The sequence below is a fragment of the Lactuca sativa genome, chromosome 8, assembly GCF_002870075.4.
Source record: "Lactuca sativa cultivar Salinas chromosome 8, Lsat_Salinas_v11, whole genome shotgun sequence".
NCBI classification, from domain to species: Eukaryota; Viridiplantae; Streptophyta; class Magnoliopsida; order Asterales; family Asteraceae; genus Lactuca; species Lactuca sativa.
This window is the reverse complement of record NC_056630.2, coordinates 154,747,762-154,771,901: the sequence shown is the minus strand read 5'-3', so window position 1 is coordinate 154,771,901 and position 24,140 is coordinate 154,747,762. Positions and strand designations below refer to the sequence as shown.

At 36.9% G+C, this 24,140-nt stretch overlaps 2 protein-coding genes across 2 annotated transcripts; one reads left to right on the top strand and one right to left on the bottom strand.

Annotated features, from left to right (window-relative positions):
* The first annotated feature begins 233 nt into the window (after positions 1 to 233).
* On the top strand, positions 234 to 2,493 carry LOC111886675 (adenine DNA glycosylase). Its single transcript, XM_023882927.3, has 7 exons — positions 234 to 771; positions 859 to 918; positions 1,000 to 1,119; positions 1,226 to 1,323; positions 1,455 to 1,975; positions 2,096 to 2,187; positions 2,271 to 2,493. The coding sequence occupies exons 1-7, from the start codon at positions 370 to 372 to the stop codon at positions 2,334 to 2,336; spliced, it is 1,359 nt and encodes a 452-aa protein (XP_023738695.1). The 5' UTR covers positions 234 to 369; the 3' UTR covers positions 2,337 to 2,493.
* A 526-nt stretch (positions 2,494 to 3,019) lies between these two features.
* On the bottom strand, positions 3,020 to 8,675 carry LOC111886652 (auxilin-related protein 2). The gene is made up of 8 exons (XM_023882908.3): positions 7,787 to 8,675; positions 5,680 to 7,159; positions 5,436 to 5,589; positions 4,275 to 4,381; positions 4,124 to 4,189; positions 3,930 to 4,019; positions 3,667 to 3,843; positions 3,020 to 3,490 (listed from the first exon to the last, which is right to left on the bottom strand). Exons 1-8 carry the CDS (start codon positions 8,377 to 8,379, stop codon positions 3,452 to 3,454), a joined length of 2,706 nt encoding a protein of 901 aa, XP_023738676.1. The 5' UTR covers positions 8,380 to 8,675; the 3' UTR covers positions 3,020 to 3,451.
* Positions 8,676 to 24,140: the final 15,465 nt, after the last annotated feature.

Genomic DNA, 24,140 nt, shown 5'->3' with positions numbered 1-24,140 from the left:
TTCAGATTATTCAGGTCTGATCCGATTCGGGTTGGCCTGAAACACATCACTAATGAACTAAAATTTTTAAAAAGTAACAGTTTTTTTTTGTTTTTAAATGACCACTGTAACCAGAAAATCTACTATTTCATGTATAATGGTCTTTTAAAAATAAAAAAAGAGATTACATAAAATAGTTATTATAATAATTTTATACAATTTTAGAAGTAATAACAATTGAGTTATTTCGGATGCCCTAACTTGCTAAACAATTTTAGAAGAAATTCGAAAGCAGCATGTTTTGATTGTTATTGTCGATTCAAAAACTCCATTGAAGCGGGAAATACGCCCTCCGTTTGAGCTCCACCCTCAGCTCCAAACCAAGGGATTATGGGACCGAAGACCAAACAAACGATGAAGAAGATACTGAAGAACCCCACTCCCGCCGTTGAAGATGTCATAACCAAATCCAAGAAGAGAACACGAAAGGTCTCCCAATCGAAACCGCAACCAGCGTTTACCATCGGCGACATAGAAGATTTTCAATTTAGGGAAGACGAAGTTAAAGAAATTAGGGCATCCTTGTTAAAATGGTACGACGCTAACCGGAGAGACCTTCCATGGCGGAGGATCAACGACTCCGATGATGACGACAGAGATAGAAAAGCATACGCTGTGTGGGTTTCGGAAATCATGCTTCAACAAACAAGAGTTCAAACTGTTGTAAACTATTTCAATCGGTGGATGGAGAAATGGCCGACTGTTCATCACCTAGCTCAAGCTTCCATCGAGGTTTACCTTCTCAACTTCTCAATTTCATCTTCAGTTGTATTATGATTTTCTTTGGTTAAGTAGGGCTAATATAATATTTTTCTACAGGAAGTTAATGAGATGTGGGCAGGATTAGGTTATTACAGACGAGCAAGGTTCTTATTGGAGGTCGTTTTCAAATCCTTGAAATTGCCATTGATTTATTATTCTTGTATTTTATGAAAAGCCATCGAAATTCTTATGTGATAGGGAGCAAAAACGATTGTTGAAGAAGGAGGCCAGTTTCCAAAATCATTGAAAGATCTTCTTAAGGTTCCAGGAATAGGTGAATACACAGCTGGTGCTATTGCCTCTATAGCCTTTAAAGAGGTGACTACTTTTTACCATTTAATCTTAATGTTTAACAAATGTATTCGCTTTTTCTTTTGATATTTAATAAAAAAAATACAGGCACTAAGAAATATTTGTAATGTAGGCAGTGCCTGTGGTTGATGGAAATGTTGTTCGGGTGATTGCTAGATTAAGAACAATATCCGCAAACCCTAAAGACAAAGAAACTGTCAAAACCATATGGTGAGTTTTTATAACCGGGCTAATGTTAGCCCATGTGTACCTGATTTACAGTGTGGGTCAGCTTAGGGGTTGTTGGAAAAATAACTGTCTTACAGACAAAATTTAGTTGAAGTTTGTTTTTTTATTTACAGGAGATTAGCGGGGCAACTAGTTGATGAGGATAGGCCGGGAGATTTCAATCAAGGTCTTATGGAACTTGGTGCTACATTATGTAAACCCTTAAACCCTAATTGTTCTACTTGCCCGATATCCGCTCAATGTGGTGCGCTTTTGGTGTCCAAACAAAACCCATCGATTGTTGTTACTGATTATCCAACTAAAGTAGCAAAAGTGAAACAAAGGCTTGATTTTTCTGCCATTAGTGTTGTTGAAATATTGGGAAGTGAAGAAGGTAGAATGAATAGTAAATTTCTGCTTGTGAAGAGACCGGAAGGTGGTTTACTTGCTGGACTATGGGAGTTTCCATCGGTCTCTTTGAATGGGGAAGAAGCTGATGTGGATGCAAGGAGAGAAGCCATTGATGATTTCTTGAAGAATTCGTTTGGTTTAAATCTTGATATTGTTTCACGAGAAGAAGTAGGTGAATATGTTCACATTTTCACGCACATCCGCCTCAAGATGTATATCGAGCTCTTGGTTCTACGTTCACAAGGTATCAATATCCATTGTTGGTTATGGGGTGGTATCTTTTAAAAAATGTATGAGGATTTTTAATTCCATTGTTACCTGATTTACATCTCTTATGATGGTTTTGGTTAATGTTTGTGTACAGAATTGCGTAGAAAGGAGAAAGCAGATATGTCATATAAATATGTGGATATGAAAACACTTGGAAGCATGGGGTTAACGACTGGAGTGAGAAAGGTATGAAAGGATTAAGTGGTTTTGATTTTGTGGTTTACTTTATGTGGTGTTTGATGAGGCTCGATTGATTTTGTGCAATGCAGGCTTACAACATGGTCCAGAAGTTTAAACAGAGTAGATCAAGTCTCTTGAAAACAGTTTCTAGTTGAAGATAGTTTGATGTTCTAATGTAGTATCTATTAATCTATTATGTACATTATCAGCCAATGAATCGGTAGCTGTTTTTGGTAATCAACTTGCTTGCTTGTGGTACATCAGATTTGGACATGTTTTCTTGCAATAATCAAGCCCATTAAATTTTGAGTCCATGCCATGGTACATGAAGTACTTGAGAATTATACATGTTTTCTTGCGAATAATAATAATGAGAAATTGTAAACATTATGATCTTTGAATATTAAACCAAAAAATAAAGGAAGCTATAAATACATCAATCTTTTCAAGTTTTCATATTAAAAGGGTGTACAAGAATGAAGATAAATCGTAGCATTCACAGAATAAGATAATAGGGAAAGACTGATATGTTTATAGTTTCCTTTATTTTTTATTTTTTATTCAAAGATTAAAATATTTACAGTGTCTCATTATTTATGATTTCAATTTTCAATGTTCAATTTCTAATAGTGATTTTTCTATTCCAAATTGTGTTTTAAGTAGTACAAAAAACTAATAATGGAGTATTTTGGTGGGAGGTTTTTTAAGTTTATATTAATTACTAAATATTTTATAAAAATTATCAAAGTTTAAGTTCTAAATAAAACTGAAGATGAATAAAATGGACTGGGGCCGCTGCTATGCTTAACCTCTTCAACAACACAAATCACAATGAACATGAAAAAACAAAAAGAGTTGGATTTGAATAAAATAATTATACACTCGAACAAAATCAAAATCCAAGAAGAGTACGAGTATTTGAAGGTTTTGTCAAAAATAAATTTTCAGTAAAAATAAGGAGACCCACAACACTTTTTGACCATTTGAGCTCCTGAAAAAAAAAAGATTTACTAATACAAAAGAAAAAGAAAAGGTTAAAAAGAATATGCAGAACACAATAATCATTCATGTAGAATGAGACATTTATCCCTTGGTAATATGACACTAATATACAGCAGCAACATAGGAGCGCTCTCTCTGTCTCTCGCATTGAATTTTGAATGCTAGGGGAAGTGGAGGGAGATGTATATAATATCAACATTCTGTGAGGTGCACAGATCTTTTCCCACAAAAATATATTTTTTCTTAGAGCATCATCATATCATATGGCTTAAAAGAGCTCCTCTGAATTAAACTTGTTCCAAGCCTCCTATTAAATATTAATCAAACTCGAAAATTATCACACCACCCAATGCACTTACTAAAACATTCATTATATTTATGTGTTGCAATTTAGTATATTATTTGTTCTTTTAAAAGTTTTTCATTGATGTAAAAAAAAACCGATGTTGTGAAAAAGGAAGAGGGATACGTAATGTGATGTACCTTAAGTAGGTCAAAGACCTTTTCAGCAACATATTTCTGTTGGACATTAGCTCCTTTTTGTTGCACCTTATCAGGATGAATACACAGAGTTGCCTTTCTATATGCCTTTTTAACATTCGCACCAGTTATCAAATCCGTCAATGATACAGGCTGCCAACCGCAACCAGGCCATAAAACCTAACACCACCAATTTCAATTATTAATTTTATTTTTATTCATGGCATCATAACATAACATGAATAATGAGGAGATATACAACATACATATTGTAATGTTGATAGCAATGCACGCAGATTTCCTTCTTTTCCCGCAGCCCAACGCTTGATTTCAATATCCAGGCTATCAGAAATCCTCTGAGACAAAACCAAATATAATAAATACATCAGAAAAAGAATATTATTTATTAAGCAAGCATGTTGAATTGAGATGATCGTATGATATTAATAGTTATACTCACGTCTTTTTCTTCCTGTTCCCTTTGAGATTGGAGATCACGCTGATTTTTTTCTGCCAGTGCTTTAGCCTATTTATTATGCATCAAAATAATCAGAATTAAAATTCATAAATGGATTTTTTAACTTGTGAAAAATGAGTCCAAAATCACATACTGCGCGCTCCTGAGTGCGTTGCTGTCTTTCCAGCCTGGCTCTTCGTCTGTCCTCAGTTTCCCCTTCAACATCTTGGAACATTCCGGATCCAGAAGATGAAGGGGCAGCTTTTAAAACAAAATAAATAAAAGTGATTAGCAAACAGAAGGGTCTGTTTTATACATCATTTTAATTATGATTAACAAACTTTTGTTTACAAACATAAAAAATTAAAACATACTAAAAGCTCAATCAGTTATAATAATAAATATTTGGATATTTTACAAAAATAAAATTGTAAGTTTATTAAAATAATATAAAACTTATGCCACTAAAAACTACATAAATTAAAATAAGTTATATTACAAATTTTCAGATTAAAAAAAAAAAACAAGAAACGGAAATTAACAAAATGGAAGAAATCACATTCCTTCTGCAATGGTGCATTCCATTCCATCAGGTAAAACATGTTTTTTTTTTTGTTTTTCATTTATATGGAATGAACCATTCCATTCATTCCCTGATTCCATCATACAAAAAACTACCCAAGAGAGTAAGTTATGTTACATAAAAATTAATCTAAGAGTCTGTTTGGTTTGATGGAATGGAATGACAAAGGACTGAAATGGACAAGGTAATGGAATGAGTCATTACATTCCATTCCATTATCATGTTTGGTTAACCTGTAGCCCTCTACAAATGCAATGAATTTTAATAATAAATGTAACTACAAAGGTAGAGTGTCACAACCCTTTTATATTTAATAGAATATATAATGACTAAGATAAATTTTAAGAGTGTTATCTGTCTAAATTAAATTATAATTTTATTTTCTAGAAGCAAGTAGGGAATAGTTTTTTTGTTTATCTATATATTATTTAATTATAAGCATAAAATTTATCATCTACAAAGATAAACAAAAAAACTATTCCCTACTTGCTTCTAGAAAATAAAATTATAATTTAATTTAGACAGATAACACTCTTAAAATTTATCTTAGTCATTATATATTCTATTAAATATAAAAGGGTTGTATCAAGTATCAACAATATGGAAGGAATCAGATTCCTTCAAGAATGGACTTATGGACTATTGTATTGCATCAGGCAAAATGACTAATTCCATTCCTCCCCCAATTCCATCATACCAAACACTGGCTAAATAATAGTATGTATAGTATACCTCCAAATATTGAGCTAAGATCATCAACAATATTGGTGGTGGAAGAAGCTTTCTTCATATTAGAATTGGAAGATACTCCGCTACTGGAATTCCAAGTCCGTGGGGCCCCTTCCTGCCCTCTTCTGTTCTGTGATAATGGATCAGGTACAGAATCCTGCATTTCCCACAAGGTTTAGGTTTAGGTTTAACAATAAAAACTTCAAAAATTACATACAAAATCATGATTACACTATTTACTACTCACAGAAGAAGCTGTCCTTGGTCTTGGAGCACTGTTGGGTCGGGAACCCCCACTGAAAAATGAATCAAGATCATTCTCATTCTTTTGTTGGTTCACCCGGGCAGCAGCAGCTGCCCGATCTCGGGCATCAACAGCAGCTCTCTGTCTAGCTTCAGCAGCAACCCTTTCAACAGCAGCCCGTTCTGCCCTACGCCTTGCATCTGCTTCAGCCCTTGCAACAGAAGCCTTCTCAGCAGCAGCCTTTTCAGCAGCTTCAGCTGAAGCCCTCTCTCTAGCTTCAGCAGCTGCCCGTTCTGCCCTTCCCTTTGCATCGATAGCTGCCCGCTCACGCGCCTCAGCTTGTGCTCTTTGAACAGCAGCCCTTTCAGATTTCAAACGAGCTTCAGCAGCTGCCCTGTCACGTGCCTCGTTTGCTGCTCTTTCACGGGCTTCCCTTGTTGCCCTTTCCACAGCTTGTCTAGCCTTTTCCCTTTCAATCTCCCTCATTCTTTCTTTCTCAAGTCTACTTTTCTCTCTCTCTTGTTCTTCCCTCTTTGATGAATCTTCTTCAGTAGACATCTCATCTCTTTGTACTTTTACAGTTACAGATTCTTTGTTTCTAGAAGCTTTCGCATGTTCTCTTTCCCTTACTTCCTTTGCATGCCTAAATTTAGCTTCGGCTCTGTCCATGGCATCTTTCATTGCAGCAGCAGCTGAGTTTGAATCCATCTCTTCACCATTAACATGGTCCACACCGTTATCCTGTGTTCCACCTCCACCCATGGCAAAGTTCTCAAACTCATCTAATGGAGATGCTTGGAATGGGTTATGACTTTGAGGGTATTTACCAGAATACCCTCGTTCGGATTTAGAAGTATGCCTTGGTATTGGAGGAGGAGGTCTTGAAGGTGGTGGTGCTTTTGTAGGTTGTGTGAATAGAGGTATCTCTGATACAGTAAGCCATATATCATCAGCTGGCTGTTCTTGTTCTTGTTCATGTTCTTGAAAACTTGTCTCAGTATATGAAGGTGGAGAAGTAGTTTGATCAACAGATCGATGAGAAGTTTTGGAGACAGGTGGCATGTCAAAGACAGTTTCTTGAGATTCTTGAAAATCTTCTACGGGTGCTTTCTCTGATTGGGTCTCGGGAAATCTAAAAGAAGATTTCTCTGTTGGGTCTTTACGAATTGAACTTCTTAGTCCTTCTTTAGAAGGGCTCTGATCTTTTGCCTTGTTATTTGTCTCAGTTGGGAGTGCAGGTGCAGGCTTACCAAATCCATGAAGGGGGTCAATGTCATCAAAATCAAACACACCCCTACTTACTCCGGCATTTGTGCTCCCGGATTTATTCATCTTGTGAATTGTTTCCAGTGGATCGATAAAAACACTTGGGGGTGATGTGACAGGTGTTGATGCAGATTCTAGAACCACAAATGGATCATCCGTTGCTTTAGAAGTTACCTTTGTGCTGCCAGTTGATGCTGGCACTGACTCTGAATTTGACCTGTGAGAAGAGTATGATATTCTGCATTAGACTTTTCATCTCATTCTATCTTAACACATTTTGAAAGTCAGAAGCATAAAGAGTTAAGGGAACAGGAACAAGAAAGCAAGAGCTTCTGCATCTATTTATAAGCTCATTATAATCCCAGATTACAGCAGGAAATTGTAGAAAAAAAATACCAGAGAAGTAAAATGTAGCATATTCAGCTTTAAAAACACCAAAAGTAGGTGAATCCTTGAACAGCTATGTATTCCCGCGACTTATTGGAGTTTGCATATCACGAGATTCCTTTATCATTCACTATATTTAGCATGCAATTCATCTAGTGATACCAGTTGTGTAATCTGTAGGATAGCAGTTTGTTTGGGGGAACATAAAGGCAAGCAATTATGATTCCACTTAACTTATGACTAATGATTTCTGCTTTTTTATAGTTAATGCACACTCCTGAAATGAATTTTCTTAGGAACAAATTATAGTTTTCACTTTGGATGGTTGATCCATATGAAAACCTAGCTATGATGCTGAATACTAAATAGAGTTATACGATTTCAAAACCAAGATCAGATAAATTCCATAAATAAGGGAATCAAACAACTAAAACGCAGTTGAAACACAGCACAGTACCTGCTACTGGATGAAGGACCACCGCTTCCAAAGCCAGGAAGCAAATCATCGAAACCTCTTGAACTCTTACTAGCCTTCTGCTTTGGTGGCTCAACCTTCTCCGCTCGACCAAGATTTCCTAGTAGATCATCAAAATGATCACTCTGTTGACTCCGTTTAGGCGGTGATGAAGTCATCGAGGCAAAAATATTTTCCTCGTATCTCGCTGAAGCAGAATGCATCGATTTGCTCTTCATTCCGGGCAATCCATCGAAAATGTCGTCATCGTAGACCGGTTTATCGTAAACCGGCAAATTGGAAGACGTAGATTTGTTTTTAGCTTCGTTATTATTCGTGGACGACGAATTCTTGAAAATCGAATCGTAATCGATATCTGACATGGCCGGTGTTGATCTAGTGTTGTTGGTGAATTTCGGCGGACCGCCAAAAACGTCGTTAAAAATTGGATTCTCATCAGCAACAAACGGCGACGGTGACGGAGACGACGATGGTGGAGGTCGGCTCCTGAAATCTCCACCGTCCGATTTCATCGGAGCGGATTTTCCTTGGGGCCTAAACCCGAAATCTCTAGCTAACATACCAAAATCATCCATCTGATTTACCAGATCTGACAACAAAGAGGTGGATCTCAAATAATTGAGATGATTATCGATGGTGAAGTTCAAGATGTCAAAAAAGCTACTGAAACACAGCACAGATGCCGAATAGAGAGCAAACCAATCGGAGATGGAGTAGCGTTAGGGTTGGGACGACGGAGGTAGAGGAGGATGTGACGGTTGACGGCCGTTGATTTCACGATGTGTTACTTTCTGTTCCTTTTCGTCGTTCCTCCGTCTCTTGGGTCTTGACTGTCTGTTACTGGGTTTTAATTTGAGTTTTATTCGTCGTCTGATGAGCCGAGGGCATTTTGGTATTTAACGTTTTTCTATTTCAGTTTTAGTAATTGTCTAATGACTAATGAGCCGAAGGGTACACACCGTTTTAGCCCCTAGTTCGATGTCTAGTCAAAACTTAAAACTAGATGGATATGTTTTGCAAAGTAAAACAAAAATCCGTTGTGGTTTACACCTTTCGGTATGTTGTGTTCATTTGTTAGTAGTAGTGATACTTTATTAGGCCAAAACCAAGTCACAAGGTCTTTTGTGTATGATGTATCTTAAGAGGAGGTGGGAAGTGCCAAACTCCCCATTGGAAACAACAATAGCAATAGATCTCATGAATCTCATTATAAGGCTAAACGATATGGAGTTTGGAAGGTTACGCGTGGGGCTGAGGTGGCAAGGTCACCTACGTGAACACCGTCCCAGATGCGCGTAGGTGCCTTGTGGCGTGGTGCGTATCACGGACGAAGACATCCAATCAAAGGGAGAGAGAGTATAACGTATCTTTTTTTGACCGCTTGCATCTTAAACAAAAAAAAAATTAATTTAAATAACATCTTTTACATATATATATATATATATATATATATATATATATTACACTTTCACACTTACACTTCCAAATAAAAAAAAATACTTCTACTTTCTTTCATTTTTCTTCAAAAAAATAGATCCCAACCAAAATACTCCACCCACCCCAAACACTCCTAATGATTATCAAACTTATATGCAATTGTTGAATTCTCCAATCCAACAACAACCTTTATTCACTAACCTTCCCTACAACCCACAAATCTTCCAACAACAACGACCACAACAACAATTCACTCAACCTCGATTCATTCCCTAATTTCAAGGTTTCCAACAACAAGCTTCTCCACAATTCCAAACTCAATCGTCTCAAGTCTCATTATCTCAATCCCAAACCATGAACCTCGACAACGACGATGTACTGGTCCAAGAAACACCACAATCATCCTGAAGAAGACAACCAAAAAGAAAAGGGAAAAAGAAAGCAACGACTTGGAACGAAGAAGAGGAAGAAGCTTTAGCAACAGCCTGAATTTTCATATCCTGTGATTCAAGAAGAGGCAACGCGCAAACTGGAGAAAGTTTTTGGAATCGTGTTTTGGACCACTTTCACGTGCTACTTGGAAGGAAAGCGGATCGCTCCTACGACGCGGTCAACGGGAAATGGCGTAATCTTCACGCGTTTTTTTTATAAAGTTTAATGACATATTTGAAAATTTAAAAAATATGCATAAAAGTGGTTCCAACGATTTCAACATTTTATCAACCGCGTGCTACCAATTCAAAGTGACCAACAACAGTAAACCATTTGGTCACCAAAAAGCATGAGAAGTTTGCCGTAAAGGTCCAAAATGGGTCCTTAATCTGGAGACATCGCATTCGGACTCGACCACCGACTCCAACAAAAGAGCAAGAACTTATGAATCGGAGACGGGTTTTGGGTTAGACCTCAATGATGACGTCGATGTTGCCGAGGGAGACGGTCCACCTGAAGTCCAACTCCGTCGACCACCGAGAAGGGACAAAGCAAAACGGGCGGCGTCTTCAAGCGGGAAAGCAACCGCAACTAGCGACGATGGGCTTGTGGAATCAATAGATAAAACTTTAAGTTTTCTAGGAAAAAAATACGAATCCACGAAGGAAGCTCGTCGCCAAAAAATCGCTCTTACCGATCTTCAAATCATAAACTCGAAGCCCCTACCGGATCTCGACCCCGAAAATCTCGCGACATTTATCAAAATCCAACAACGTGTCCGTGCTAAGTATGCAGATTAGGTTCTAATATTTATGTTTTAGTTGTTGTGTGTTTCTTTTAAGTAAATTAAGATAAATAAGTAATTTATGATTTTTTTTTGTCGTTTAAGTATTTTAGGAAAAATAAGTAATTTAGGATTTTTTTATTGTTGTTTTTTAAATATTTTAGGATTTAAGTTTGTGTGTTTAAAAATTAATGCAATGTTTTTTTAATTTAATGTTTTTAATGTGTGTTTTATTTGAATTATTTTTTAATTTAATTTAATATTATTCAAAAATATAAAAAATAAAAAAAAATGTTGTGGAGTGGTAACCATTTCTAAGAGTTAGTGGGTTGATATTAGGTTAGTAGTGAAGGTGATGTGGCGCTGGCGTGGCTTCACTTTTTGAGTAGGCTGGTGGTAACCATACCCCTTAGTCTAATGGGTAGAAGAAAGTAAATGTCGATAGTAGTGTCACAAATATGGCCTTCAACAAATGCCAAACGAAAGTCTGTAAATGGGGAAAGACAAGAAAACATGAAGAGTGAAGTAAAGTTTAAGTGAGCAAACAAAAAGATACACAGATAAATCATAATCAACACAAAAAAACTTCGAAAACCTCAAAAAAAAAAGACAAAGTAAGGCCATAAGTATATATATTCTGTAAAAATATATGAATATAATTGAAGACACTTATACAAGGAGAAGCGTATTTCATCATAAAAATCAGGAAAAAAAACTAATGAGAATAATAATAATGCTAGTCTACTCATCTACTTTGATGTTTGCCTCCAAACCCTCAAATTCGAGGTTATGTCTTTGAAAAAAGCAAGCACCTTCTTGTCTAGTCTTATGTTATCCTCACACTTCCTCATAAGTTGTCATCTCCTCCTCGTACCTTAGTCATCATTCTCTCAGTTTTTCCGATATTCATACTACTCCTAACGAATTTCTTATGGTAGTATCTCATCCAACAAAGTTCTACCACAAGTCCATAAGTCGTCATCTCCTCCTCGTACCTTAGTCATCTTTGAAGCTATTGCTCTTTTTTTTATTTATTATTATTTGTCTTACATAGTTTCTTTAAAAATAACAAGGTCTTTTGTTTGGTTTTATTAGCGTGTTTTCTTTTTGTATTAACTTAGAGGTTTATATATCATTTTCCAAATGTTTTATGAATGTTGATTTCCACTTGAATTTCAATCAAAAATAGATAAAAATGATTTTTTTTATTATTATTTATTACTTTGACTTCATAAACAAGAAAGGAATAATATGCTCTTTTCATGTTAATGGGAAAATATAGAAATACTAGATAATAGTAGATAATGTTAAGTTTTATTAGCATCAACAAACATGAAGAATGTAGCGGAATAATCTAGAGATTTACATAAGTGTACATGCACCCTAAGATCTAGGTTTTACTAGTTTTAACAATGTACTTTAAAAATTAACAAAACAAAGACATACTAACTTCTTGGTTTCTTACTTGAGATCTAGTGAATGTTAGTTGATGTAATGGATGAAAGGCCCAAAGTAGAATCCATCTACTGTAGTCATACGCACAAACTCCATAAGCAAAAAAGGAAGAACCCCAGATTAGGGTTTAGTCGAAATTCTCTAACCCTAAGGGAAAGGTTAGAAATTTCATATGAGGAGAGAGAGAGAGAGAGTATGGAAGAAATTTTCAGGGAAAACCACCTCTAGGGTTTGACCCCTTAGCAATCTATTTATAGGTTATAGATAGAATCCTATAAGGATTCAAACTTTAGGGTTAATCCTTATATGAATCAAACATGTCATATCCTTATCCAAGGATATACCAAAACTGTCTATACGAGGCTCTCTGTAACATCCCAAAGTTCATGAGCAAAAATTTCATTTTTAATTAAGTAATTATAAAACCGTTAGTATAAAAACATCCATCGTGTCATCCCATATCAAAACCAAAAATGTCAATAATCAAAACATGTCATAATAAAACATCATCAAAGTATAACTCCCAAAGATCTCATGTGCGGAAATCTAGGTGTTGGCCTCCCCTTCGGTCTATTTCAACCGAATATTGGGTCTATTTCACCCCTACCACTACCACATAATATCGTAACAAATAAACAAATAAAACATAACAGATAGTGGCATAGCAGACAATTATCACAAAGACAATCATCTCTACTACAAACAACTACTAATGGGCCGACATTGGTGCCTTCGACCCACTCATACAGGAAGGTAACTCACCTGAATGTTGAATCTCACAATACGAAATCTCTAACGGCTGCTCCAACGACTCCCCGAGCTATCAATACAAAATAACATTTAGTCAAAACCCAATAATCCTTCTTAGGGTAAAATGACCATTTTACCCCCGATTTAATTTGTCCATGTCTAAAGCCCAAAACCATAACATGAAAGGCCCAATACTAGGTAGTCTTTACAAGCCCACTAATGGCCCACCATTGGCCCAATTTTAGACTTCCCAAGCCCACTAATGGCCCATCATTGGCCCAATTTTATAAATTAGGCCCAATCCCTCTAATAGGCCTTACCCTAGACCCAAAATAGGACATAATCCAATAGAGCCCAAAATGATGATCCACTAAGGCCCATAAAAGTAAAGTCCAAGAAAATGGCCCAAAGAGGCCCACTGCCGGATCAAACGCAGGGCATTCCCTTGTGGAACGTTGGGCGTTCTTTATTGGTACAAATCGCGGGTTCTGGTCGGAACATGGGGCGTTCCTAGACCTTACGCAGCGCGTTCGCGACCATAGTCCAAAAAGACGCCATTAAGCACTTAATGCTTAAGCCATACCACCCAAAACGTAGATCCAAGCCATTTAGGACCTCTAGAATTATAAAGTCACGGACTTGATGACTTTGCATGCCCCCAAAAGTTCCAATCTCAAGAAATAGCAATAGACTTTCATGAAAATTTCCTTAACTCATGCATGTGTGGATTTCATCCCCAAAGATGACAACTTTCTGGTTTTAGGTCCAAAGTAACACTAAGAGTAGCAACTCTAATTTCCAAAAACGACATGGACTCAAGGGACTCTACCATTGGGACCAAAAAGGTCCATAAACCCATACTTCAATAGATCTAAGCAAATTAGCACCAAGTTCAAAGCTTTATACCTTATATGAAGGCCTAATGTTGACAAGGTTTTCGATCTGTAAGCCTTTGCTCCTTTGATAATGCTTCAACAATGGTCACCTTTCTTCAAAACACTAAAATGCACTCCAAAATGGTCTTTTAAGCTCAAAACACACAAACAAGGGTTTAGGGTTTCGTGGGATCTGCTTAAGGGTGGGAGGGTGGCTGAACTTAGGGCATAATGTTCTTTATATAGGGGTTAACCCCGAAATTCAGGGGTTTGGGGACAGCATGCGTACGCTGTGCGTTCCCTTTGGAATGCAGCGCGTACGCGCATGGTATCCACGTCCATCACTTGTGAGTACGCAACGCATACATAGAGTGGTACGCCCCGCGTACGCATTCATAAGCCCAACATAAGGCCCAATGGTCCAAGCCCAATCCAAATTAATTCATTAAACCAATATATATTGTAACAACCATAAAAAAAATCATGCCAGATTTATACTTTTTAAAACATTTCACAATACATGGTTATTACAAAACTTGTTTTCAAACTAGTATATTGTCAGAGTATCCCAGAATCAAATCACGAAATCATAAAATGTGAGGAGCGGTACGATCACACCTTCGCCTTCTCGCGATCATAAGAAGTACTTGAAACAATAATCGATAAATGTAAGCTAGGGTTTTCTAGTTTTATCCCTTTGGTTGGTTTTGGACCTCCTCTTGTGAGTTCAGCAACTCCAAAGGATGGAAATGACAGATCTGAGGTCCCTTGGTCCTTTTGCATCATAAAAATGGAGTATTGGTGGGTGTTTTGACCTCATGTATGGGTTAAGAACTTTATAAAGGTCTTAATGAGGGTGTTGGGAGCATATGAGGCATGCAAAAGCATAAAGTTGCCAAATTTATGCCCTAGGTCGTCTTAATAAGCGTAGAACTGACTTTTGGACATAAGAGAATCGGGTATTAAGCACTTAATGGATAAAGTGCTTAAACTGTTAAGTATGTTGGGCGTAAGGATGAAAGTGAGTCCAAACTCGGACCCGGAAAACCCGAAACCAGTTAACGAGATTTCGTAGAACCGAAAACCGGACCGGTATATAGGAACCGGGTACGGTTCCGGGTAAAGTGGGTCTAGAACCGAAAAACCTGGAAACATCAAAGTTGGTAGGTTGGAACCGGATAAAGTGGATTTAGAACCGGAAATCCTGGAAAAACCGGAATTCTTTTGTAATTACTTACTACTTAGTGGGTTGAACTTTGAAAATTTTCATATTGATATCCCGACTTTGGGGGACTATAACTCATTGAATATGAAACCAGAATTAACAAAATTATAGTGTAAAATCATGTTCAAACTCTAAAATACACTATCGAAAAAAACACATGTCAATTCGAATTTAAACGAATGATATATGCATGTGTTAACATTTTCCCATAATACACAGTACAAAAACAAATAGCTGGAAAGTTGAAAATTTTTAGTTTTCATATACCGACTTCGGAGGGCTGTAAATCATTGAATGTTAAACCAAAAATGACAAAATTATAGTCTAAACTCATGCACAAACTATAAAATACAAGTTGGAAAAAACCACATGTCAATCCGACTTCAAACGAATTAGATATGCATGTTTTAAAACTTTCACCAAATACAAAAAAAACTGAATAACTAAAATTTTTCAGTTTTGATATCTCGACTTTGGGAGACTGTAAGTCAATGAATATAAAACTAAAAATAGAAAATCTATAGTCTAAAATCATGTACAAACTGTAAACTACATGTTGGAAAAAACCACATGTCAATCGGAGTTGAAACGAATGAGATATACATCTTTTAAACGTTTCACAAAAACCGATTCCGGTCCTAAAAGTGGTTCCGGTTCCAAACACCGGTTCCGGTTTTTAGACCCGGTTTACCCGGACCCGATGGACCCAAACCTGGATTACCCGGAACCTGGATAAATCCATTTTTTAAACCCGGAACCAGAACTGGTTCTATATATTCCGGTTCTAATGGTTCCGGTTCCGATCCAATTCCGATTCCGGTTCTGGTCCGGTTTTCCGGTTCTAAATCTCATCCCTAGTTGGGCGTAACATAGCGTACGTTTTACGTAAGCCCCAAAGACACAGTATGTTGCGCGTACAGGGTGGTACTCTAAGCGTACGCACCACAGATGGACATGGACTTTTTTTTTAGACTTGAGTTGTTGGGCCTCAATTGGTTATTGGGTATGGGCATATTTTGGGATGGTGGGCCACTTCATCTTTTTTGGGCCATAGATGTTATGATTGGGCCTTATTGGGTCATGAGGCCCATTAATGATTTTTTTGGACATGGACTTTGGGCCCATTAACAAAGGAAGAATATTTGGGCCTTTATGGAAGGACTTGGGGTTTGGGTTTCCCTTTGATCAAGTGAAGTCCTAACATTGGTTAATATTATTATTCAGTGCAGGTGGTTGCGGTCACTTAGGAGAGCAACTTTCTGATTCTTCGGACAGAGGTGAGTCTTCTCACCATATCAATGGGTCTAAGGCACCAAGGCTGACCCATTTTATAAGATGCGGATTGTAGATTGAATATGTGATATGATAGTATGACATTTTCATGGAAGACCACGTGGGGGTTCCCATGACATTTGGTATAAGACCTTGGAGGGTTTCCATGGCATCCTAGTATATCTGCTTGTATAGTTTGCATTGTGTCTTATTGGTAAGAAGACCTTGTGGGGGTTCCCAAGGCATGAAGACCATGTGGGGGTTCCCATGGCAGATAAGACCATGTGGGGGTTCCCATGGCATTAGGTGTAAGACCCAGGAGTGTTTCCAGGGCTTCCTTATATGTTGTATGCATGGCTTATGTGATATGTGTAGCTTATAGCTAATTTGTATGTGTTATGTGGTTTGTGTGTGGGATATGTTTTGGGGGACTCACTAAGCATTAGCTTACAGTTTGTGGATTTGTTTCAGGTACATCTGAGCCCAAGGGCAAGGGCAAGGCTTAATGGCGCGACGTGCACTCTCTCACCGACATTTTATGGGACACTCTGATGTTTTTTTAAATAAAGTTGTAATGAATGTGGATTTGAAAACAATTTTTTTGGGATTTCATGGTTTGTGGAAATGGTTTGATTAAATAAAATTGAAAATTTTCTTTTGAATTTGGGTCGTTACACAAATCTTCATAGGACCGAAATCATTCAAGATCTAATACACACATGGACCAAAATCACCCTCAAGGAGTAACATCAAGACCGAAACACATGTTAAGGGACCACTAGGACCGAAATCACCCTTCATTGGGTGATACCAAACTGAAATGAAGGTGATTTCTGTCATACATTGGCCGAAATCACCAAAATATGGTCAAAGGGTGCCACTTGATTGGTACAATTATCTTCCTAATTTAACAATTACACATACCAATGTAAATGTCACTTCATTACCTCTTAGCCTCCTATATAACCACGAATAAGGACTCCTGCAACATCTTCACAGTTAACATATTTCACATATTCTCTCAAGATCAAGTTCTCAACATCTTCCAATCTTCATAAACTTTTCCATATTCATCATCAAACTTCCCTAGAAAGCTACACCTTAAGTTGATTCTTAATAAGCATTTGTAAGTTTCCTTGTTTAATCTAGTGTTTTTAATAACACTTTCATGTTAGTTCAACTAATTTACACACAATATCGTGTGTTAAAAACTCATAGGAAAATACCCCTCTCAAGTGTTTCTGACTTAAAGATCATCACCTTTAATTCGTTATCAAACCGCAAACACACATAAGGTGAGTTCATACCCCTACATTTTTCAAGACTTTTTCTATGTTTTATGTAACGACCAAAAATTTCAACCAATTTAAAACATTTTATTTCATTCAAAACCCATTACGTTCATACATCTTATTTTCAAAATAGTTTAAACATCAGAGTATCCCCCATAACCATATCACATAAATCAAAAAACATGAGGAGAGGTACGATCATGCCTTCGCCTTGCCACGATCTCCTGAAGCACCTGAAACAATAAACCACAACTGTAAGCCCGAAATCTTAGTGAGTTCCCCCCCCCCCCCCCCAAAGTACCCATACACACATAAACATACGCATACAGCAAAGAACAACATACTACGGGTCCAATCAACCTTCCGATTGGAATACCCCTGGCCCTCAACCATCGGGTTGGAATGCCTACATACTACGAGCCCAATCATCCTACCGGGATGGGATACTCTCGGCCCACAACCATCGGGTTGGTATGCCCATACACCTATACATACAACAATAAATACTATGGGTCCAATCATCCCTCAGGATGGAATAACCCATGCCCTTGAACCATCGGGTTGGAATGCCAACATACTATGAGTCCAATCATCCTACTAAGATGGAATACTCCTGGCCCACAACCATCGGGTTGGAATGCCCCACCTCCTATACATACGGTAACTACTACTACTACTACTATGGGTCCAATCATCCCTCAGGATGGAATACCCCAGGCCCCTCAACCATCGGGTTGGAATGTCGACATGTTATGAGTCCAATCATCCTATCTAGATGGAATACTCTTGGCCCACAACCACCGGGTTAGAATGCCAACCTATACTAGCAAACATGCACACATAACATGCAACCACATAATACTCTACAGAACCAACATACTAGGGCCCTATCATCCTACAGGGATGGAATGCCCTTTGCTACTGCTCAACATACATAACTCGCAGGTAACCACCTACCAGCGTACATAAGGCAAGACCAACTACCAGTCTATACTCATAACTGCTACCCAACTACCAGGGTGCTGATCCAACAGAACTAGTCATCTCTTAACTATCCATTCCTCTAAGTTACTAAGCTAACAAGACATATCCTCATATCATCATCCTATATACTAAGATACTAGCAAGCATATCATCACACAACACAATAAGCTCTAAACAAAAATTCAAAGGACCGGCCTTGGTGCCTTAGACCCTTGAGTACAGTGAGGAAAACTCACCTTGCAACTGCCGAAATCCTGCAAATCTCTGACTGCAGACTCACCGGAAATCCCAATTATCACATGCAAATCATCACATTAGAATCCATCATGACTTTCTAGGCCAAGGGCCCACAACACTCATTAAATCCATTATCCTCTTATTGGGCCAAGACCCAAAACCAAATCCTCATGCAAAGCCCATTATTGGCCCATTTTACTAAATTGGGCCCACCTTTCCAAACTGGCCTAGATCCAAGGTTCATAATAATTATTTGGTCCAATTTACTCCATCCATATTGTTCAGTCACGGCCCAAGCCCAGCTAGCCCATAAACAGCCCAATTACTCAAGGCCTAAAATTGAAAACCCAACAGAGGGCGTATGTTGGGCGTACTCCTCTGGTTCGCGGGGCGTACGCTCGTCTGTACCAGAAATCCTTCCAAGTGCTTAATGGATTAAGCACTTAAGCCCATATGCTAGATCCAGTGACAAAAAGGGCCTAGGACTCATAAAGTCTCAATCTTTATCCTTTTGGACATCCATAAAGCTCTTAACTCAAGGTCTTAACCCATTAAGACCTTCCTACTTCTTACATGGGACAACCAAAGCCATTAGGACCTCATTTTTCTTACTCAAGACCTACTCAAGACCTCTCTAATGGTCTGAAAGGATAGCTCATCTTAACGAAAACACATCATGCATCATAATGGGGGGTTTTTGGGACAAGAATGGTGTCAAAACTTCACCATACTTAGATATACACAAAATAGATGTCAAGCATGAAGCTTTATACCTTTAGGAGCTCTTGAACCACCAGAAAACTTCAGATCTACACGATGGCCTTCTTCCTCTACTCACTAGATGCAACACCTTCTTCTCAAATCACTCCAAATTCACTTCAAAAGCTCACACACTCAAGAAGTTGGCTAGGGTTGGGGAAAACGGCTCTAAACAGTGGAGGCTAGGGTTTGGGAGGGTTATGAGCTCTTAAAGTTGTTTAAATAGCCTCCACACCCGAAATATTAGGGTTTCAGGATGATAGACGTACGTTGGGCGTAAATCCAATACATTGGGCGTACGTCGAGGGACCCCGCGTTCATTTACTCCATTACGCTGGGCGTACCCACGCGTGTCCCAAACGCATGCATGGCCTTTCCTTGACAACTTTTTCCATTAAGTGCCATAAGTGTCAATATCTTCAAAGTGTCATAACTCCTTTACTCTAAGTCCGTTTCCGACGAACTTTATATCCACGAAAAGGTGGCGAGAAGCCCCACGCTTCTAGCAACACACCCCGAACCGAAACCTTCTCGAATAAAACCCATTGCCCATAAAAGACCGAAACGCCCTTACTTCTGATCTCAGGGATCCATAAATAATTACTCTTAGAACGGGGCGTTACATTTTAGGGGGGGGGGGGGATACAAGTAACACACAAGAAAATTTACATTAAAACGCAAACATTCAAATAAGTTTAATTACTATTTTTATGAAAAGTGACAAATACGTGAAATGGATTTACTACCAACCTCGTATACTTTTACATACAAAGTTTTGATAAAAACGTAAGGATATGAAAAACGAGTACAAAATACACTACATTATTCTTATATATATATATATATATATATATATATATATATATATATATATATATATATATATATATATAAGCATATTGCCCATTTCTTGAAAATTAAGATGTATACATGTTACAAGATCATGTACAATTGGATTAAGCATAATGAAAACATCTGCACATGCTCCTTTAAGTGTAACTAATGGTAATACCTTCTCCTTATACCTATACGTTGAAAACCCTAATTTCATCTACATACCATCAGTCATCGTTTCTCCCAAATATCTTCTATCTCTCTAACTGCTCACTTCAATCTCTAAAGTCTCTCTAATTGCTCTCTTCTGTGTCTCTATATATCATCTTTTATCTCAGTCGATTAATAGGCATTTCTTGTGGAAGAACCCTTCACTATCTCTTCTCTTGAACTCTCTGATAAGAACCCTAATCCATATCTCTCCTATTCCATTTATGGTTCATGTATCCACATTTGCCACCTCCGACAGTATCTTCTGCAATCCTTACCTCGAAACGGTGTTCCCTTCTCCTCTTTACCCACCACCATTACACCACCAATGAACCACCGCCCCTATGAAAACCCTAGAGACCACCATCTCGAATACCACTTAACCCTCTCTGAAAACCATAGACACGACATTTACTATCGTCTCCTCTAACAGCTCCCAAAAAAAGTATGAACTCATTAGCATACCAACATACCTTGATGATGTCGTGTTTCACTGCTCTGCTACAACCACAACCACTGTTCACCACTGACAGATGAACGTTACCACCATACTCTTACACCGTCATCGACCATCTCCTATTTCGTCTCCCTCTCTAAAATTGTCCACCATCGCTTCCAACTTTATATGTCGTAACCTAATCTACCCATCGGAATCCCTAGTGTCACTCAACATTCTCGGTTAAAACCTTAGAAGTTGGGTTACCACCATCATCAAGGTATGTTGGTATGCTAATGAGTTCATAATTTTTTAGTGTCGTAACTATTTCTGACCAATAAAGGTTATAAAAGATAATATTTAGGATTTGTATTAAAATATTCGTCTTAGAAATGTTATGAGTTGTGTCTTATTCATGTTTTGATTCAAATTTTTGGTTATAGCTATCAGACTTTTACCAGTTCACAAGATCAAATTTTGATACTTTTACAACAAACTGATTTTTTTTTTCAGGTTACTGCCATCGAATTCACATACCAAGGTTCATACGTTTTTTAATTTTTCTATAGGTTAAAACAATATCTCTTCATCCCTTGACTCTTTTTTTACTTTACCAATTGCATGTCTTCGACAATTAGTTGATTCAGTGAGATGATGAGGAAAACAAATAACTAGATAAAATGTGACTTCTTAACTCTATCATCCTCTCTATTTCTTGCATTTATAAAATCTAGTTAAACTTTCTCTCTCTCTCTCTCTCTCTCTCTCTCTCTCCTGATTCCTCTTTTTTTGTTGTTTAGAGAATTGTAATGAGAGGTTCACCAAGTGGTCTCCGTGGGGAGGCTGTAATGGGTTATGATTTTTAGGGGTGGAGGATAGTGGTTGGTGGTGATTATGATGGGTTATGATGGTGGTGGTATAAGGTTGTTTTAGTGGTGGGTATGATGGCAACAACCATGGCATCATCACTCTTCCTAAACAAGCCATAATTCCCTGTTAAGAGAAGAAATAGATCAGGTATGTGTTTCCTTTTTCTTTTCCTCTGTTCATTGTACATAAAAATTAGGTGTGTGTATACCGGATCTGTTTACTATGTGTTTGTGTTTAACAACTAAATTTCAAAAAGAAGGAACTAAAAGCTTAATTTTGTGGCATGGCTTTGGAGGAAAACAAAGTTTTCTACAATGTTATAGTTAGTGTGTGTGTGTGTGTGTATGTGTGTAGGTATAGCAGGGGGAAGGGGGCATCTATGTGAGAGATCTGATCTCTTGGGGGAAGGGAAGGGGGGATGATTAAGTACAATATACAATCATAATTGTAAAAGTATTGGCTTCATCTATCACGTTACATTTTTGCTAATTACTTCTTAAGAAATTAATTTGGGAAATTCTTTTTTTGATCTTTTTGATTTGAAATTTGTTGTCAATGTGGTTACATGTCTAACTTTTGTTTTTATTGTGATATATAACAGTTGGACAGATCTTTCCTGGTCTTCCAGGAGTTGCAATTTTCACTCCTAATACTCTCTTCATTTTGATCTCGACGGGAATTTAATAGCAGGTTTAATTTTTCTTATTATTTGTTTATTTACTATTTTATATTCACAAATTTCCTAATCTTCAACTGATTATGTTTGAATTACATATGAATGGAATGGAGACAAAGGGGGAAAGGACAAGACAAATTCAAAGCCCACCAGGTTTCACTTTTAGGTAAACAATTATATTTTTTTGCTTTCTGTAGAATCATATTTGCAATACAGGGATGTACATTTTTGGTACTCGAGTTTAATTATATTTTTTCGGTTTTGGAAACCCCTAAAGGAATCGGGTTACATATCAGCCCTTTTTTTTTGGAGTTTGCCCTTTAATTGGTTTTTTATAAATAGTTTCTATCATATAATGTTTAACTCAAAATAAGTTCAATTCCAGAACTTGAAGCTTCGTGGGGAGTGTTTGCATAGAGCACAACAACATGATGTGACGAAAGTTTGTCTTAAGGAATCAACACAAGGTTTAGCATAATATGGTGTTAGAGGGTAATATTGGGAAAATATTGGTTTCTTAGTTTGCAGTAAGTCAGTCACCTATTAATGGATTACATGCACACGAGGATTTTGCTTATGATATCCATAGGTTGAGTGGAAAGTTCATTTTTTATACCAATTATACCCTCAACATCTTTATATAGCAATATACTTTTCATACAAGGATTTAATGATATTTTTAAGTAATTTTATAAAGTTTATTTATATTTATATATTTACATTTATTGTAAATATATATAATTGAAGCAACAAGACCCAAATACCCCTAAGAGAAAAAATGATCAAAGGTGGTGAAACTTTATCTCAGGTACACTTTGCACAATGAAAAAAAAGCAACCCTTCAAAGTCTAAGGCTCACATGTTTGTTAATTATTTACTAAAAAGAGATAATTAGATCTTATAATATTAATCTATTGGTTTAAATACATTCTTTTGGGTTGCAACAAATGAATGATGCATACATCAAATCTCCAATGTCCTTTTTGAACACGCTAATCTATACTATAATGGTTAGTCTGTTGACATAATTAATAGACAAAATTGGAAGTGTAATTTCCCCTGATTCGGGTGGCAAGAAGCAATAACATATATATTATTATTTGTTTATTTTAACATTTTCATTCATTTTGTTTCTATTAAATCATTACAATAATGTACATTATAAATTTTGCTCAATTAAAACGATGTCATCTAAATACAAAATAGTTTTGAGCACTACATTGACTTGAAATAAGCTACATATATGAGCTTTTTTTTAAATTATTGGTTGTATCATCATGCAAGTTAATGTTGCGAGACGACTACACCTCTGAATTGGATAGAATTTTCAATTTATTACATTGATAAAAGAAATGGGATTAAGAGGTGTGTTGTTGCTAACTAGCTACTTTCAAATTGTTGGAGATTAGTTGATAATTTATACAAATTAAACATTTTTAGATATTATATTTTTAATATGGCAAAACATTTTTTATATGCAACATATTTACTATTTTGAATTTAAACTTATTTATAACTTTTTTTTTAAATAGATATAATTTGAAAACAGAAACATGTTGTGCAAATGGAGAAATCTTAGTAGGAATCTCCTGGATGCAATTTAATTATATTTTAAATGTGCAGAGATTTATGTTATTGATTTTAGCTCATCTCCATCAAATGAGAACATCAAACTACCACATTTGATGGAAGTTGTCTACTCAAAGGATAATATTACGTGATTATACATTATAGCGTTGTTCACTTCAAAAATGGTCCATTACAGTGTTCACTTCAAAAATAGGTGTTTATTAATGGTTTAAATTGAT

What these genes read in the sequence shown, in the direction of transcription:
- LOC111886652 (XM_023882908.3), bottom strand. Translation starts at nt 8,379, where the DNA reads ATGGATGATTTTGGTATGTTAGCTAGAGATTTCGGGTTTAGGCCCCAA. An exon ending in TGCTATCAACATTACAATAT is followed by an intron (nt 3,844 to 3,929) that starts GTATGTTGTATA and finishes TGGTGGTGTTAG; the next exon opens with GTTTTATGGCCTGGTTGCGG. An exon ending in AGGTCTTTGACCTACTTAAG is followed by an intron (nt 3,491 to 3,666) that starts GTACATCACATT and finishes AATATTTAATAG; the next exon opens with GAGGCTTGGAACAAGTTTAA.
- LOC111886675 (XM_023882927.3), top strand. Translation starts at nt 370, where the DNA reads ATGGGACCGAAGACCAAACAAACGATGAAGAAGATACTGAAGAACCCC. An exon ending in GAAACTGTCAAAACCATATG is followed by an intron (nt 1,324 to 1,454) that starts GTGAGTTTTTAT and finishes TTTTATTTACAG; the next exon opens with GAGATTAGCGGGGCAACTAG. An exon ending in CTTGGTTCTACGTTCACAAG is followed by an intron (nt 1,976 to 2,095) that starts GTATCAATATCC and finishes GTTTGTGTACAG; the next exon opens with AATTGCGTAGAAAGGAGAAA.